Source organism: Nematolebias whitei, chromosome 18, assembly GCF_014905685.2.
Source record: "Nematolebias whitei isolate Nwh7 chromosome 18, NemWhi1, whole genome shotgun sequence".
Taxonomy (NCBI): Eukaryota; Metazoa; Chordata; class Actinopteri; order Cyprinodontiformes; family Rivulidae; genus Nematolebias; species Nematolebias whitei.
In genome coordinates this window covers 20,470,062-20,483,879 of record NC_056515.1, presented here as the reverse complement: position 1 = coordinate 20,483,879, position 13,818 = coordinate 20,470,062, and the positions used below count along the sequence as shown (strand labels likewise).

At 42.6% G+C, this 13,818-nt stretch overlaps 1 protein-coding gene across 1 annotated transcript in view; it reads left to right on the top strand.

Annotated features, from left to right (window-relative positions):
- dennd1a (DENN/MADD domain containing 1A) overlaps positions 1-13,818 on the top strand; it is a 19,217-nt gene that overhangs the window by 1,791 nt on the left and 3,608 nt on the right. The window contains exons 5-19 of the mRNA XM_037691970.1: positions 429-498; positions 1,492-1,572; positions 1,773-1,826; positions 4,287-4,397; positions 4,588-4,688; positions 4,819-4,864; positions 5,704-5,805; positions 5,887-6,012; positions 6,435-6,536; positions 7,295-7,382; positions 8,312-8,352; positions 8,497-8,568; positions 8,889-8,945; positions 9,882-10,034; positions 11,506-11,570. Of these exons, the coding sequence (XP_037547898.1) occupies positions 429-498; positions 1,492-1,572; positions 1,773-1,826; positions 4,287-4,397; positions 4,588-4,688; positions 4,819-4,864; positions 5,704-5,805; positions 5,887-6,012; positions 6,435-6,536; positions 7,295-7,382; positions 8,312-8,352; positions 8,497-8,568; positions 8,889-8,945; positions 9,882-10,034; positions 11,506-11,570 (1,269 nt within the window). The remainder of the gene's footprint in view (positions 1-428; positions 499-1,491; positions 1,573-1,772; positions 1,827-4,286; positions 4,398-4,587; positions 4,689-4,818; positions 4,865-5,703; positions 5,806-5,886; positions 6,013-6,434; positions 6,537-7,294; positions 7,383-8,311; positions 8,353-8,496; positions 8,569-8,888; positions 8,946-9,881; positions 10,035-11,505; positions 11,571-13,818) is intronic.

The window sequence follows — 13,818 nt, the reverse complement described above, 5'->3', positions numbered from 1 at the left end:
ATGAAGCCTTCTGGATGGAAGGTGAAACGTTTCAGCACACAAAAAAAAATAAACTGTCCAGATGACCTGACTGAAAATTGTTGGCTTAACGTCTTCCTTGCTCACACCCGTATGTTTCACTTCTACAGCATTTCCTGTTTTGTTTAGGGCTGCTCCGTACTTTACGTGTTTTATCACACTCTGTTGAAGCCGTGTTGATCATTCAAATGACAAATTATTGTAATTTATACTAGTATATTAATTTAATTTTTGTGTACCTCACAAAAAACTTAAATATTTAAATGGAAAATTGATTAGTTTTATGTCATACCTGAGATTTGTTTTTGGGGTTTGATGTAATGACTCCATTTTTATTCCAGGTGCTGTTTGTTTCACATTAACTAAACTTAGTGTAAGTATTAATTTGTACACTCTGTTGTGTCCTCCAGCTATCTGCCCTGGTTTGAAGCCTTCTACAAGTTACTAAATATCTTTGCAGATTATTCTATCAAAGGCCAGGTGAGTAGCAACAGGCGGTTCTGTTTGCTTAAACTCTTTTTATCTTTTGCCCATTAAACGGTGGACGCGTTATGATACTAGTCTCTGTTTGTACGTCCGTAAACTTTCTCTTGTCCGTGCAATAACTTCTAATTAATGAAACTTCAAACGCACTCTTGTTGTTTATTAGTTTGTGTTTGTAAGATCTAATCCCTGTTTTACCCAAAATCTTTGAATGTACAGTAGTCCCTCGTTTATCACGGGGGATCCGTACCCTGAAGCCCCACGATAAGTGAAAAACCACAAAGTAGGAATAGTAGTACAAGTGGTAAATCGTAGTTTTAGTATATATATATATATATACTAAAACTACGATTTACCATATATATATATATATGCATATTAAGGTGTTTTAAACCCCACACTCTTGCAATATTCTAAACAATGTTTCTAAACTAAACACTCTAAAAGAGAACAGAATGTCATGGTTTCAGCTCCCTGCCTCCAGCTTTATTCTCAGCCACGCCCACTTTGCTCTGCATAGAGATCAGCTGATCAGCTGCAGGAGGAAGCTTCTGCTACAGCTGTGGGCTGCACAGAGGTGCTAAATAATTTAAAACAATTTATTTAAAATAAAATTCCATGCTGATCATGTGGCTCATCCATCAATCAGCCAGTTGTGTGTCATGTCCAATCTTATTTTGAAAAACCGCGATAGAGCGAGTCCGTTAAAAACGAACTGCGAAGTAGTGAGGGACTACTGAATCTTTTTTATTTCCAGATCTGGATAAGGTTTTCCATGTTTTCTCACTGATCTTGACATTAGTTTCTGAAGAACTTGTCAGTTTCACATAAATCTGTCATATTTGGACTCGTTCCACAAACTTTGTTTGTTTTCTTTGACCGCATGCTAATTTTTGTACACACTACTCAGCTAAATTTCTCTCTTTTGCCTACAAAAAAAAAAGCATTTGTGTTGCCATTGCATGGATTTAGAGTACTGTAATATTTCAGGAAAGCCAGTGGCAGGAGCTCCTGGTGTCCCTACACACACTCCCCATACCTGAGCCTGGAGTCCCCGTTCACCTTGGAGTGGTGAGCTTATGTTTATCACAACACACACAGCTGAACACCTATGTAAGCTAAAAACCTTTTTGTTCTCACATGTAGGCTGTAATGTCTCAGACTGTGTGATCTGACGCACATCTGTATTAGACGTTTATCAAACGGAAGTCGTGTTTTTAATTTTTCTCTGATTCATGCCAGCTTCTCAGACTCTTATTTGTGTTCCCCAGCATTCCTTCTTCACTGTGCCTGACACGAGGGAACTCCCCAGCATTCCCGAGAATGTGAGTGTTTTCATTCCTCCTGATGGGAGTCATTCCAGAACAAGGTCAAAGGTCTCTGACGTTCGGCCGTAAACGACCTCGCCAAGTTCAGTCATGGAGGAAATTTCCTGATTAGCTTTGAAAGGCAGAAATAGATTTTACTCTTTAGAGTATTTCTTACACAAAACCTGTTCCACAGAAGGTTCAGTGTGTCCAAACGATCTTCATCTCATCTAAATAAGAGATTTCTCTTTTCCAGCTGTTTGCAGTAAGTCAACCCACTGGAGGATGACCAGTCTCAACCCTGGGTCTTAGGATGCATATTTTAACCAAAACAACAAAGAATCCTGAACTAAAGTTTCTAAATATTTTACAAAATACATCAGAATTTGAGTATAAATGTAGAGATACCAGTTGATGTACTTTATTTTAGAGAAAACAAATCAGTGATTCATAATTCAGGATTTTATTAAAGAAAAAGATTCTTAAAGATAACAAGGACGAAAGTCCTGCAACCATTTAACCTCGAGTCAACTGTTGGTCTTTGCATGGGTTTGCTGGGTTCTTTATGGTGGGAAAATGATCTAAACCAGTTCTTCAGCAGATGTGATCAGACACTCACCCCTGATGCAACCCCCACATTTTTGACGACTGCCATCTTTTCTTCCCCGAACTCCACACCTCTCAGCTCTCAGCCATCACCCACCTCTGCTTCAGAGGACTCCATCCCACTGCCCCCTCCCCCACCACCATCCTGGCCCTTTCAACACTTCATGTGAGGAACGAGCTGCAAAAAATCAGGGTGCGAAAGGCTGCACATCTGGATGGCATCGGCTCCAGGCTCCTGATGTGCTGCGCAGATCAACTGTGTGGCATCATGGGATACATGGGAAAGTACCACAGCTGTGGAAGACCTCCTGTGTGGTACCAGTGTCGAAGACCACACATCTGAAGGACCCTTGAGAAGTTGGCCCTCAACCATCTACGCACCCTGGTGGGGTCCTTGTTAGATTTGCTGCAGTTCATCCATCCATCAGGGTGGATGATGCCATCATCTACCTCCTGCACCGAGCTCTGACCCACCTGGAGAAGCCTGGAAGCACTGTGAGGATCATGTTCTTTGATTTCTCCAGTGATTTTAATACCATCCAGCCTGGACTTCTGAATGACAGCTGGAGCTGTCAGGAGAGGACCACCACCCGTCACAGTGGATACTGGACTATGCGTGGACACGGGGCTGTGTCTCTGACAGGTGGGTCTGCAGTACGGGGGCCCCGCAGGGAACTGCTGGCACTGTTCCTGTTCACCCTCCACACTGCAGTTTTCTCCATCAACTCCCCGGGCTGCCATCTGCAAAACTTCTCTGACTCTGCCATAGTTGATGAGGACGACTCGGAGTACAGACAGTGGACACAGGACTTTGTGGACTGGTGCCAGCAGAACCACCTGATCAACACAGAGAAAACCAAGGAGCTGGTTGTGGATTTCTGCAGGTGCAGACCCACCACACTGACCCCGGTGAACATCCAGGGAGTGGACATCGAGATCGTGGACTCTTACAAGTACCTGGGTGTTCACCTGAACAATAAACTGGACTGGTCTCACAACACTGATGCACTTTACAGGAAGGGTCAGAGCAGACTCTACCTGCTGAGGAGACTGAGGTGTTTTGGAGTGCAGGGGGTGCTCCTGAAGAACTTTTTTTTTTACTCTGGTGGCATCAGACATCTTCTATGGTGTAGTGTGCTGGAGCAGCAGCTTATCATCAGCTGAGAAGAAGAAGCTAGATAAGCTCATCAAGAAGGCCAGCTCTGTGCTTGGACGCCCCCTCGACCCAGTGCAGGTGGTGGGAGACAGAAGAACTCTGTTAACGACACTGCTGGACAACGTCTCCCACTCCATGCATGAAGCTGTTTCAGAACCGGAGAGCTCCTTCAGTGACAGATTACTGCATCCCAGGTGCTCTAAGCAGCGTTACCGCAGCTCCTTCCTCCCAGCAGCTGTTAGACTCTAATGATCACCGATCACAACACACTCAGTGTGTTTACATCCCTGCTGTCACTTGCACTGTTTCCATTTCTTGTAGTCTTTTGTGTTTTCAGTTTTTCTTTGTAAAAATACACATGCACAGTTCACATCTCTTTGAACCCGAGTATGCTATGTTGAATAACCGCACAGTATTTTTTCTTATGCTGTTAATTTGCCCTTACTGTACAGTCTCTTATTCATACTTTCTGATTTTATATTTTTATCTTCGTGTGAAGCTGCATGCTTCAACTTGCTGGCCATTTTGCTGCTGGTACACCTGAATTTCCCCACTGAGGGACAATAATGTTTACTTCTATTTATTAAAGTTTTGAGCTTAAAATTGAAATAGATATTTGATACTTTGTGAATGATGGGATTTTCTGACTGAATCACATTTTTTTACCACTACAACTAACTCTTAACATTTATTTTTCTCTTGTTTTCCCTTTGCAGAGAAACCTAACGGAGTACTTTGTAGCCGTAGACGTCAACAACATGCTCCATCTGTACGCCAGTATGCTTTACGAACGCCGAATCCTCATCTGCTGCAGCAAACTAAGCACTGTAAGTAGACTCCACTTCCTGTTTCTTCTCCTGGCAGCTCTGTTTTAGTCTCCTGGATTTTTTTTTTTTGTCTTTTTGAATTTCACAGTATGTTTTGTACAAGATGTGAAGCATCCACTTTGAAACCACAATCTTAAATATCAACTTTGAAATTGAGACTTCACTTGTGTTTTTTGACGCGTGTCCTCAGTTAACAGCTTGTGTCCACGGGTCTGCAGCCATGTTGTCTCCGATGCATTGGCAACACGTTTACATTCCCGTCCTTCCTCAGCATCTTTTGGATTACTGCTGGTGAGCATTTTAGCCATCACTCCCAGTCCTCTTCTGCACACTTTTTGCAGTTTGTACTGCAACATACAACAAGACTCCTCACACACTGTGTTCTGAGGAATCGTGGATCTGTTTGTTGTTCTCCCCTCAGTGCCCCGATGCCCTACCTCATCGGAGTACATTCCAGCCTGATGGAGGTAGGTTTCTATAACTTTGAGGCATACTTTAAGTACCGTATTTTCCGGCCTATAAGTCACAGGTTTTTGCATAATTTGCATGCCCTGTGACTTATGCACCGAAGCGACTTATTTATTTATTTATTTTTCTCCCCATAAACCAATTTTTGGCCGAGATCTGACCGTTTTCATTCATTCTGACATTGAAAATATTGAACACTACCATTTTCAGCCGCTAGATGGCACTCCAGTAGTATGGCATGCCGTTGTATCATGTAATAGGTAAACGTGGCTATTAATGACACAATCGGCTTGCCATAGCCTGCCACCTTTGTCCAGCTCTGGGATCATGCCTGGAGCAACCGTCAAATCAGCTTCATTTCGCTGCGCCGCCCCGGCAAAATGCAGCTGATTTGACCATTGAAGTGCATTTATTACATAAAAGTTCAACTGAGACACACCTTTACTAATTAATGTCAAGCAAACAAATAATTGTTTTTAGGGGCTTATCTTGTTAAATTTCGAAGAAATGCACAGCGAGTCATCCCTTTGCGCGCTCCCGCTTCTGCGAATCGGCTTTTGAAATGCAGCTGATTTGACCGTCAAAGTGCATTTATTAAGCAAAAGTTGGACTGAGACACACCTTTACTATAATTTAGAGCAAACAAATAATTGTATTTAAGTGTTAATCTTGTTAAATTCTTGTTAAAGTCCTTCCGTGGACTGATTCGACTTATAAGGCGGTGCGACGTGTACGGCGGAAAGTACGGTGTCTGCTTTTAACCCTTCCTGTTGTCGTACTGAGTCATTCTGTGTTGTTTATTTATTGTCACTATAAAAAACATGTTTGTTGCTTGTAGAAAGTTCGAGGGATGGCTCTGGATGATGTGGTAGTCCTAAACGTGGACACAAATACACTTGAATCCCCGTATGATGACCTTCAAAGCCTGCCCAACGATGTGGTGAGTTTCAGTGTTGAGGTGTTGCATCAAACCGAAGCCTCTGTCCCCACATGAATACGAGCGTGACTTCGTGTCCTGCAGGTTTCATCTTTAAAAAGCCGTTTGAAGAAGGTCTCAACGACAACTGGTAGCGGTGTGGCTCGTGCCTTCCTCAAGAGTCAGGCAGCTCTGTTTGGCAGCTACAGGAACGCTCTGCAGATCGAAGCGGTCAGTTTCTGATCCAGCTCACGACACGATGGCTGTAGGGAGCAGAAATGTGGGCGAACATCGTCCGTACTCCTCCAAACTAAACTTACTCCTCATCAGTCTGCATTCTTCTATTAAAAAAGAGATCCAACCATTGTATACTTTGTGTGTGTGTAAGAAAAGTAGATACTTTAATCTCTTACTTGCTTCTGATTTTCTTTTTACTTTTTGGATTTAAGATAATTGCAGTTTGTTCTGCAGCAAGATGAAAAACCCAGTTTGTAATGGTTGTCTATCACTCAGGAATCTATCTCTTGTGAAAACAACTTTAATGAGCTCAAATCTCAGATACAAGTCTGCAGGACTCTTGAATATTAAATATTGAAAGTGTTCAGCGGCAGAGTTGCACAGTGTTGTAACTGTTCTGTTCTGTTTCATGTCAGGGAGAACCAATAACGTTCAACGAGGACACTTTTCTCAATCATCGCTCCAGTGCCATGAGACAGTTTCTTCAGAATGCCATTCAGCTGCAGCTCTTCAAACAGGTGCAGCACACAGCTGCTCACATTTGGACACTGTCATATGGGGTTCTATGGAATAGTTATGAACAATAATATCTTACCTGTTGTGGATAGCTCTGTGAACAATATCATTTTGTAACAAGTGCTACGCCAAAGTCCCCCACCGCTAAAGGATTTCAATAGTGAATGTTTTTTTTAGTTTAAGATGAGTGTTTTTTGGGGGGGACTGGAATTAAACGGGGAATGCAAGTAAACCTAGCTAGTAAAAGCTAGCTGTAGCTCTTCCTGTACAGCCTGAGGCACGTCCTGCAAGAATGTCATAATCTTTAATGTTGTTTGGTTGAACTACTCTGAAGTCTCGAGTTGTTTTATGACAGAAGAATCCAGTTTAGAAGTGGGTTCACTCGAACAAGCCGTTTGTTCATCAACAACTCGCCTTTAAAGCAGCTGCACTAGATGTGCTACAGCTAACTGCTGCTGCGTTAGCAAATACCCATAGATGTGCAGACTTGACTGTGTTGCAAAGCTCTATAAAACTGCTGGATTGTGACGCTGTTTTCAGACAGTAGTTCAGTCCGTTCAGACCTAAACGCCATTTTTCTGATATGAGATTGTTCAACAAGCTATCTGCAACAGAAAAGATGGTAACTGTTCACAACCTTTCCGAAGAGTCACCTCAAAATGTCAGAACTATCCCTTTAGGCATCAACCTAACATTTAACAGGTAAATGTAAAACAAATGAACTAAAATAAACATGTCCTGTATTTGTTTCTGAATGCAGTTTATTGATGGTCGCTTGGACCTGCTGAACTCAGGACAGGGTTTCAATGACATCTTTGAGGAGGAAATCAGTATGGGTGAATACGCAGGTGAGACTATTAAGACTAGACTTCTTCTTGTTTTGTTTGTTCATTTATCGTTCATTTTAACTCCCAGCAACAGAGCTAAGTAACGCACGCACAAGTTAATCACTTTGTTACGACGGATATGTAGGGCAGAAAAAAAAGTAAAGCCATAAAATTACGAGAATAAAGTCGTACGAGACTTTTTATTTTATTTATTTATTTTTTGCAGCTCTCGTTTTATTTTTTTTATTTTTCCACGAGTCTGCTCCATGACGCGACCTGTCAATCAATCCAGTAGGCGTGTCAGCAAACGACCAATCCTAAACTAAATGAGTCGTATTATCTGAACTCCAACACATAAAGCAGGTTTACTGCATTTTAACTGTGGTAAAATGAAGAATGTTGAGCATCTTGTTAAGTTATACTCTGGTATTGGTTTTACAAATAAGGATTGTTAATCTGTGAGCACATCAGCATCAGATTATCATCAGTATCAGGACTTTGAACCTGCTTACAGTACGGTGGTACGCTCCGATGGGCTGCAGCAGCTCTCTGCAGGTACGGAGCATTTAGCTTCAGACTGGTCATTTGCTGACACGCCTACTGGATTGATTGACAGGTCGCGTCATGGATCTGACTGGTGGAAAAAAATCAAATTTTGAAACATTATTCAGAGTAAAGCCAGGACCTCACGTTAGACTTAGTTAAAGCTGCTGACGTGTTAATGAGATGAGACTCATAAAATTCAGACGAGGTGCACATGTCAGCCTACATAAATCAACACAACTCCACTCCTAAAAGAGACGAGTTTAAAGAAAGCTGTGTTGCTAAATCCTCTATAAGTGAAGCCGGGTCTGTCCGTTGTTGCTGAAATTCATTTTTAAGTTTATCAACTGAATGAACGTCCTCCAGTGTGAAACATGCTGACAGACTGTTTGACTTTACTCCCACAGACAGTGACAAGACCTACTATCAGTGGCTGCTCACTGTGAAGGTGAGGTGGTTCCACTTCAAACAGTGAAACTATTAAATACATTGTTTTAATAAAAATCTTCTCACAACAGTGTGTGTTTTATGTTCAATGGGTCATAATGTTTCAAATGCTTTCACCCAGTAAAGTTGAATTGTTGTCTAACAGAAAGGGGGCGGCGCTATCTTCCAAACAGTGAAGACCAAGGCAAACCCAGCCATGAGGACCGTTTACAAGTTTGTAAGCATATCTCTTGTTTAAATTTAAAACATGAGCCTCACCAATAAAAGAACAAGTTAAAGGCAAATTAGTTTTCTACATAATCAGACAAAATGATGCCCAACAATATCACATGACTGAGTTATCATCAAACTCAAGTGGCCCTGCTATCATTTGATTGTAATAAATCAACAAGGGTAAGACCTTGTTTTTTTTCCTGATAATGCATATTTTATCACATGAATATGAACTTACTTTTTTATTTCTTTCCTCTTGACCTGCTTTGTTTTTGACAAACTAGAAGAAATGAGAGTGGAAATGTATTTTTCTGTGTTCAACAGGCTAAGGACCATGCAAAGATGCGTATCAAGGAAGTCAAAAGCCGGTTGAAGCAGAAGGTATGTAGCTCTGCTTCGCTGCCAGACGGTTGTGGGTCATTTTAGTTGTGCTATTGATCAGATCAGACTCCCAATCCAGATGTTTTTGTGATTGATTGATAGCTGAGTAAACCTCTATTATCAAACAGTGGGTTTAAATGCAGTTATGTTGCAGCCTGATGCTAAAATGGTTTAAATAGTAATTTTCCTTCAATAATCTACACTCTTTATGTTCCCATCATGGCAAACTGAAAACTGAAATTTATCAGATTTTTAATTTTAGTCTAATCACAGTGAGACAAGATTTTGAGGCCTTTTCAGTCATTCAGCATTCACTTGATGCTGTTCAGTCCCCCTCACAGCATGATGCTGCCACCACCATGCTTTACTGAAGCGATGAGCAGTGCCTGAATTCCTGCAGAGAATGTTTAAAATTAAAAATGAACAAACAAGCCCTGAAGAGTTGTGTTTCTGTATCATGTCCTTCAATTTAATTTACCACAAATTAACTTAAAGTTCATAAAGTAATAAAGATAAATGAGAATTACCTCTAAATACTGAGTTGATCCTAAAGGTCTGAATACATAATATACATTTTTTTAACTTGTGTATCTGAGTACATAAGTAAACAAAAAAAACTATCTTTACTTTGTCTTTATGGGGTATTGAGTGTAGGGTAGTGAGAATAAAAATGAATCAAACTGAGGTTTACAGTAAAATCCATTGAATGGCCTGGCTCTGACAGTGTTTTGATAGAGGCTAAACCAGGTTCATAAATGTAAAACTTTGAATTATCAGCTCTGACATCAACGTATCACTGTTCTTTGTTTTCCACACACATAAAAATCTGAACCGCTACCCCAACCTCGGCTTCCTCAGACACAGCGCCTTCCTTTGCAGTGCCATCACTCCTTTCACCCATGTCTGCCTCCTTGCTCCTGTGTCCCCACTTTGCAGGAGCAGTTAGAAAATGGCCTGTCCACTGCCGGGTCAGGGGTCATCGGTGATGAAGGCTCAGAGGGGATCACGTCCTCCACTGCTGCAGTCATGAGGGAGGGACCGCTGCGAACCTGGGACGGCCACAGACCGATCACCGTGCACTTCGGACAGGCGAGCTGAAATTATATTAAATGGGAAGGATGTTTGAAGATGGAGAAACAAGAACAAGATTGTATTTATACCTTTAAAGAAACTGGATTGTTGCAGTATCGTTGAGGGAAAAATTAATCTATATTAAAATTCAGTCAAATTGCAACTTCCTCAACATTTTTATAAACGTGTGAGCAGACTGGCAGCACCTTAGCTAAAGACTGCATTCCCTTTGGTCTTGTTTTGACATCCAAAACCTTCTGATTTGTATCTCGCCTCCCCGAGTCACTTAAAGGAAGCAAAAGTCTAAGCTTTCTCCTTCCTGTTCTCTGTTTTGCTCCTGCCTTACATTGTCTGCTCCTCGACTCTGAGTTTTGGTTCTCCCTCTGAGCCGTATCTGAGCTTTAAAAACTGACTTCCTGTGGCAGAGCCCCGACTTCTCAGGCTCTTTGTTATCAAAGCATTCAGAGTGACGCCTGTTCCCCTACGAGAACACGCCAGTCTGACAAAAACCTCCACACTGATGCGAGAATGTTAAACTCTGAGCTCCTGCTGTCGTCTGCGTTCAGGGAAATTACACTGCCGACTGTTGCGGGTGGATCTGAACACATCAAAGGATTATGTGTGGGTTTATGTTTCTCTGGGAAACTTTTTTCGTGTTTTAAGATTAATCTAGCATTTACGGTACATTCCTCCTCCTCCACAGGCCATGCTTTGGAGGTAACAACTGTATTTTGGTCCCCGTCAATGTTTCTATGCAAACAGCTGTTTCTGTAAGTGTGTTTTGTTTAGAGAGGGGAGAGTCATCTTAACAGAGCTTTTCAATAATAAGGATATTAAGAACATTTTGAAGGAGGGTTTTGTGGAAGTGGTATAAACAGTATCTTAACTGTTGTAGATATCTCTTTGAATTTAATTTGGGTAATTAAAGTTTAAATCTGACAGAACTAACAGCTAGTCTCAAAGCAACCAAGACCAAAGTGCCATTGCTGCCGTCCTCAGTCTAATCTCCAGTATTTTAACACGTTTCATTCAAGCAAGATTTTTATAAACCTTTACGTTTGTCACTTCATCATTAGTTATTTACAGGGACTTCTGTGGTTATTTGCAGTAGCAGCAGCTAGCTGTAATACTCCTGGTGCCATTTCAGAAGGAAAGTCACAACATTTCTGCCAAAATAATGGGGTAATGCAAATTTAATGCCGAGGTAAATGTTTGTGAACTAGTGTTTTCATGGAATGATAAGAAAGCTTAAAGGTTGGAGCTAATTTCCAACTGCATCAATCCACTCTCAGTCTCAGACTTAGTTTCTTTCTCCAAGCTGTTAAACAAGCTGTCTACAACAGGTAAGATATTAACTGTTCATCATAATTATCCAAAGTAACCTTTTAGCCCAAACAGTAAGGTCACAGAAAAAGTCATTATTCTGGCGGCGTGGCTTCTAAGTTCCTCGGGTTTGATGTTTTTTGATCATGTTTTTTTGTTTTTGCAGGCTCGACCACCGATGTTGTTGAAGAGACCAAGCAGCAATGTGAGTCTGGAAACCATCTCTGACCAGTAAGCCCTTCTTTGTTATAGACACTAAATGCTTCTGGACATGTTCAAGTAGTACCATCCTATTTATGCAATTAAAATAAACTTCTTAGTGTCTGCAACATCAAATTTCTGTGGTGTAAGTAAAGTAAACATGTTCTGCATTGTCATCATTGTATGAAATGAAAAAAATAAACCAACATGTGAGCTTGGTGAGGAATCAAACCTACAACTTTTTGGTCCCAGGTCAGCTGCCCTACCACTGCTCTACAGCCATCCCAAAGAAAGATAACATAATAACATACTGCAATTTTTTTTAAATAAAACTTTCAGTTTTGCACTTGTGCAGTTATAAGGACTTTGTGACAAAGAGGAACACGCCTGCATGTAAACTGACTGACGTGAAGAATCTGATGTTTCTTTAGATGATTTTAAGTCGCTCTCAGAAAGAGATGGAGAGACGGACTTTGTACAAAGGCCAGGGAGTTCTTTGATGTCACTTCCTGTTTCACTTGGGCCACACCAAGTTCAAAACAAAAATATACCAGTTATGTGACAAAATGGGTAAAATCATGTGTTTTAGTCCCAAATTTTCCATCCATCCATTATCTTCCTCTCATTCTAAAGATGGGTCGCGGGGGCAGCAGCTTGAGCAGGGAGGTCCAGACATCTCTTTCCACAGCCACCTCTTCCAGCTCTTCTGGGAGGAATCCAAGGTGTGCCCAGGCTGACTGAGCGACGTAGTCTCTCCAGCATGTCCAGGGTCTCCTCCCAGTCGGACATGCCCGAAGCACCTCCCAAGGGAGGCGCCCAGGAAGCATCCTTACCAGATGCCCGAACCACCTCAACTGGCTCCTCTCGATGTGGAGGAGCAGCGGTTCTACTGAGTCTTTCACGGATAAATGAACTTCTCACCCTATCTCTAATGATGAGTCCAGCTGTCCTGCAGAGGAAACTCATTTCAACCGCCTGTATTCAAGATCTCATTCTTTCAGTCACTACCCAGAGCTCGTGACCATAGGTGAGGGTAGGAACATTGACCGACAGGTAAACAGAGAGCTTTGCCTTACAGCTCAGCTCTCTCTTTACCACAACAGTCCAGTACAGAGTCCGCAATACTGCAGATACTGCACAAATCCCTCTGTCAATCTCTTGCTTCATTCGTCCCTCACTCATGAATAAAATCCAGAGATACTTGAACTCCTCCACTTGAGGCAGAACCTCATCCTCGACCTGAAGAGAGCAATCCACCCTTTTATACTGAGGACCGTGGCCTCAGATTTGGAGGTACTGATTCTCATCCCAGCCACTTGATACTCGACTGCGAACTGCTCCAGTGAGAGCTGAAGATCACGGCACGATGACGCCAACAGGACCACGTCATCTGCAAAGAGCAGAGATGGAATCCTGAGGCCACCAAACCGGAAACCCTTGGCCCCCTGGCTGCACCGAGAAATTCTGTCCATAAAAGTTATGACCAGAATCAGTGGCAACGGGCAGCCCTGGCCAAGTCCAACTCCCACCCTGAAGGGGTCTGACTTACTGCCGGCAATGTGAACCAAACTCTCGCACCACTTGTATAGGGACTGAACAGCCCGTATCAACGGGCCCCCAATCCCATACTCACGGAGCACCCCCCCACAGTGTACCCCGAGCAACACGGTCAAATGTCTTCTCCAAGTCCACAAAACACGTAGACTGGATGGGCAAACTCCCATGACCCCTCAAGGACCCTAGTGATGGTAAAGAGCTGATCCAATGTTCCACGGCCAGGACGGAACCCACATTGTTTCTCCTGGATCAGCGGTTCGACCAACGATCGGACTCGCTTCTCCAGTGCCCCTGAATAGACCTTACCAGGGAGGCTAAGGAGAGTTATGCCCCTATAATTGGAGCACACACTCTGGTCCCTCTTTTTGAAGAGGGGAGCCATCACCCCAGTCTGCCAATCCAGTGGCACTGCCCCCGATGTCCACATGATGTTGCAAAGGCGTGTCAACCAAGACAGCCCCACAACATCTAGAGCCTTAAGGAAATCTGAGCAAATCTCATCCACTGCCACAAAGCTTTTTAACTATCTCGGTGATCTCAGCCACGGTTAGGGAAGCTGTCAAGCTGAAGAAGGAGCCCTATTGGGCCTTGTTGGTTAGTGGGACTCCGGAGGCAGCTGAGGAGTACCAGAAGGCCAAGCGGTGTGCAGCCTTGGCTGTTGCAGAGGGAAAAGCTCGGATGTGGGAAGAGTTCGGTGAGCCATTGCCTACAGACTCGGTCG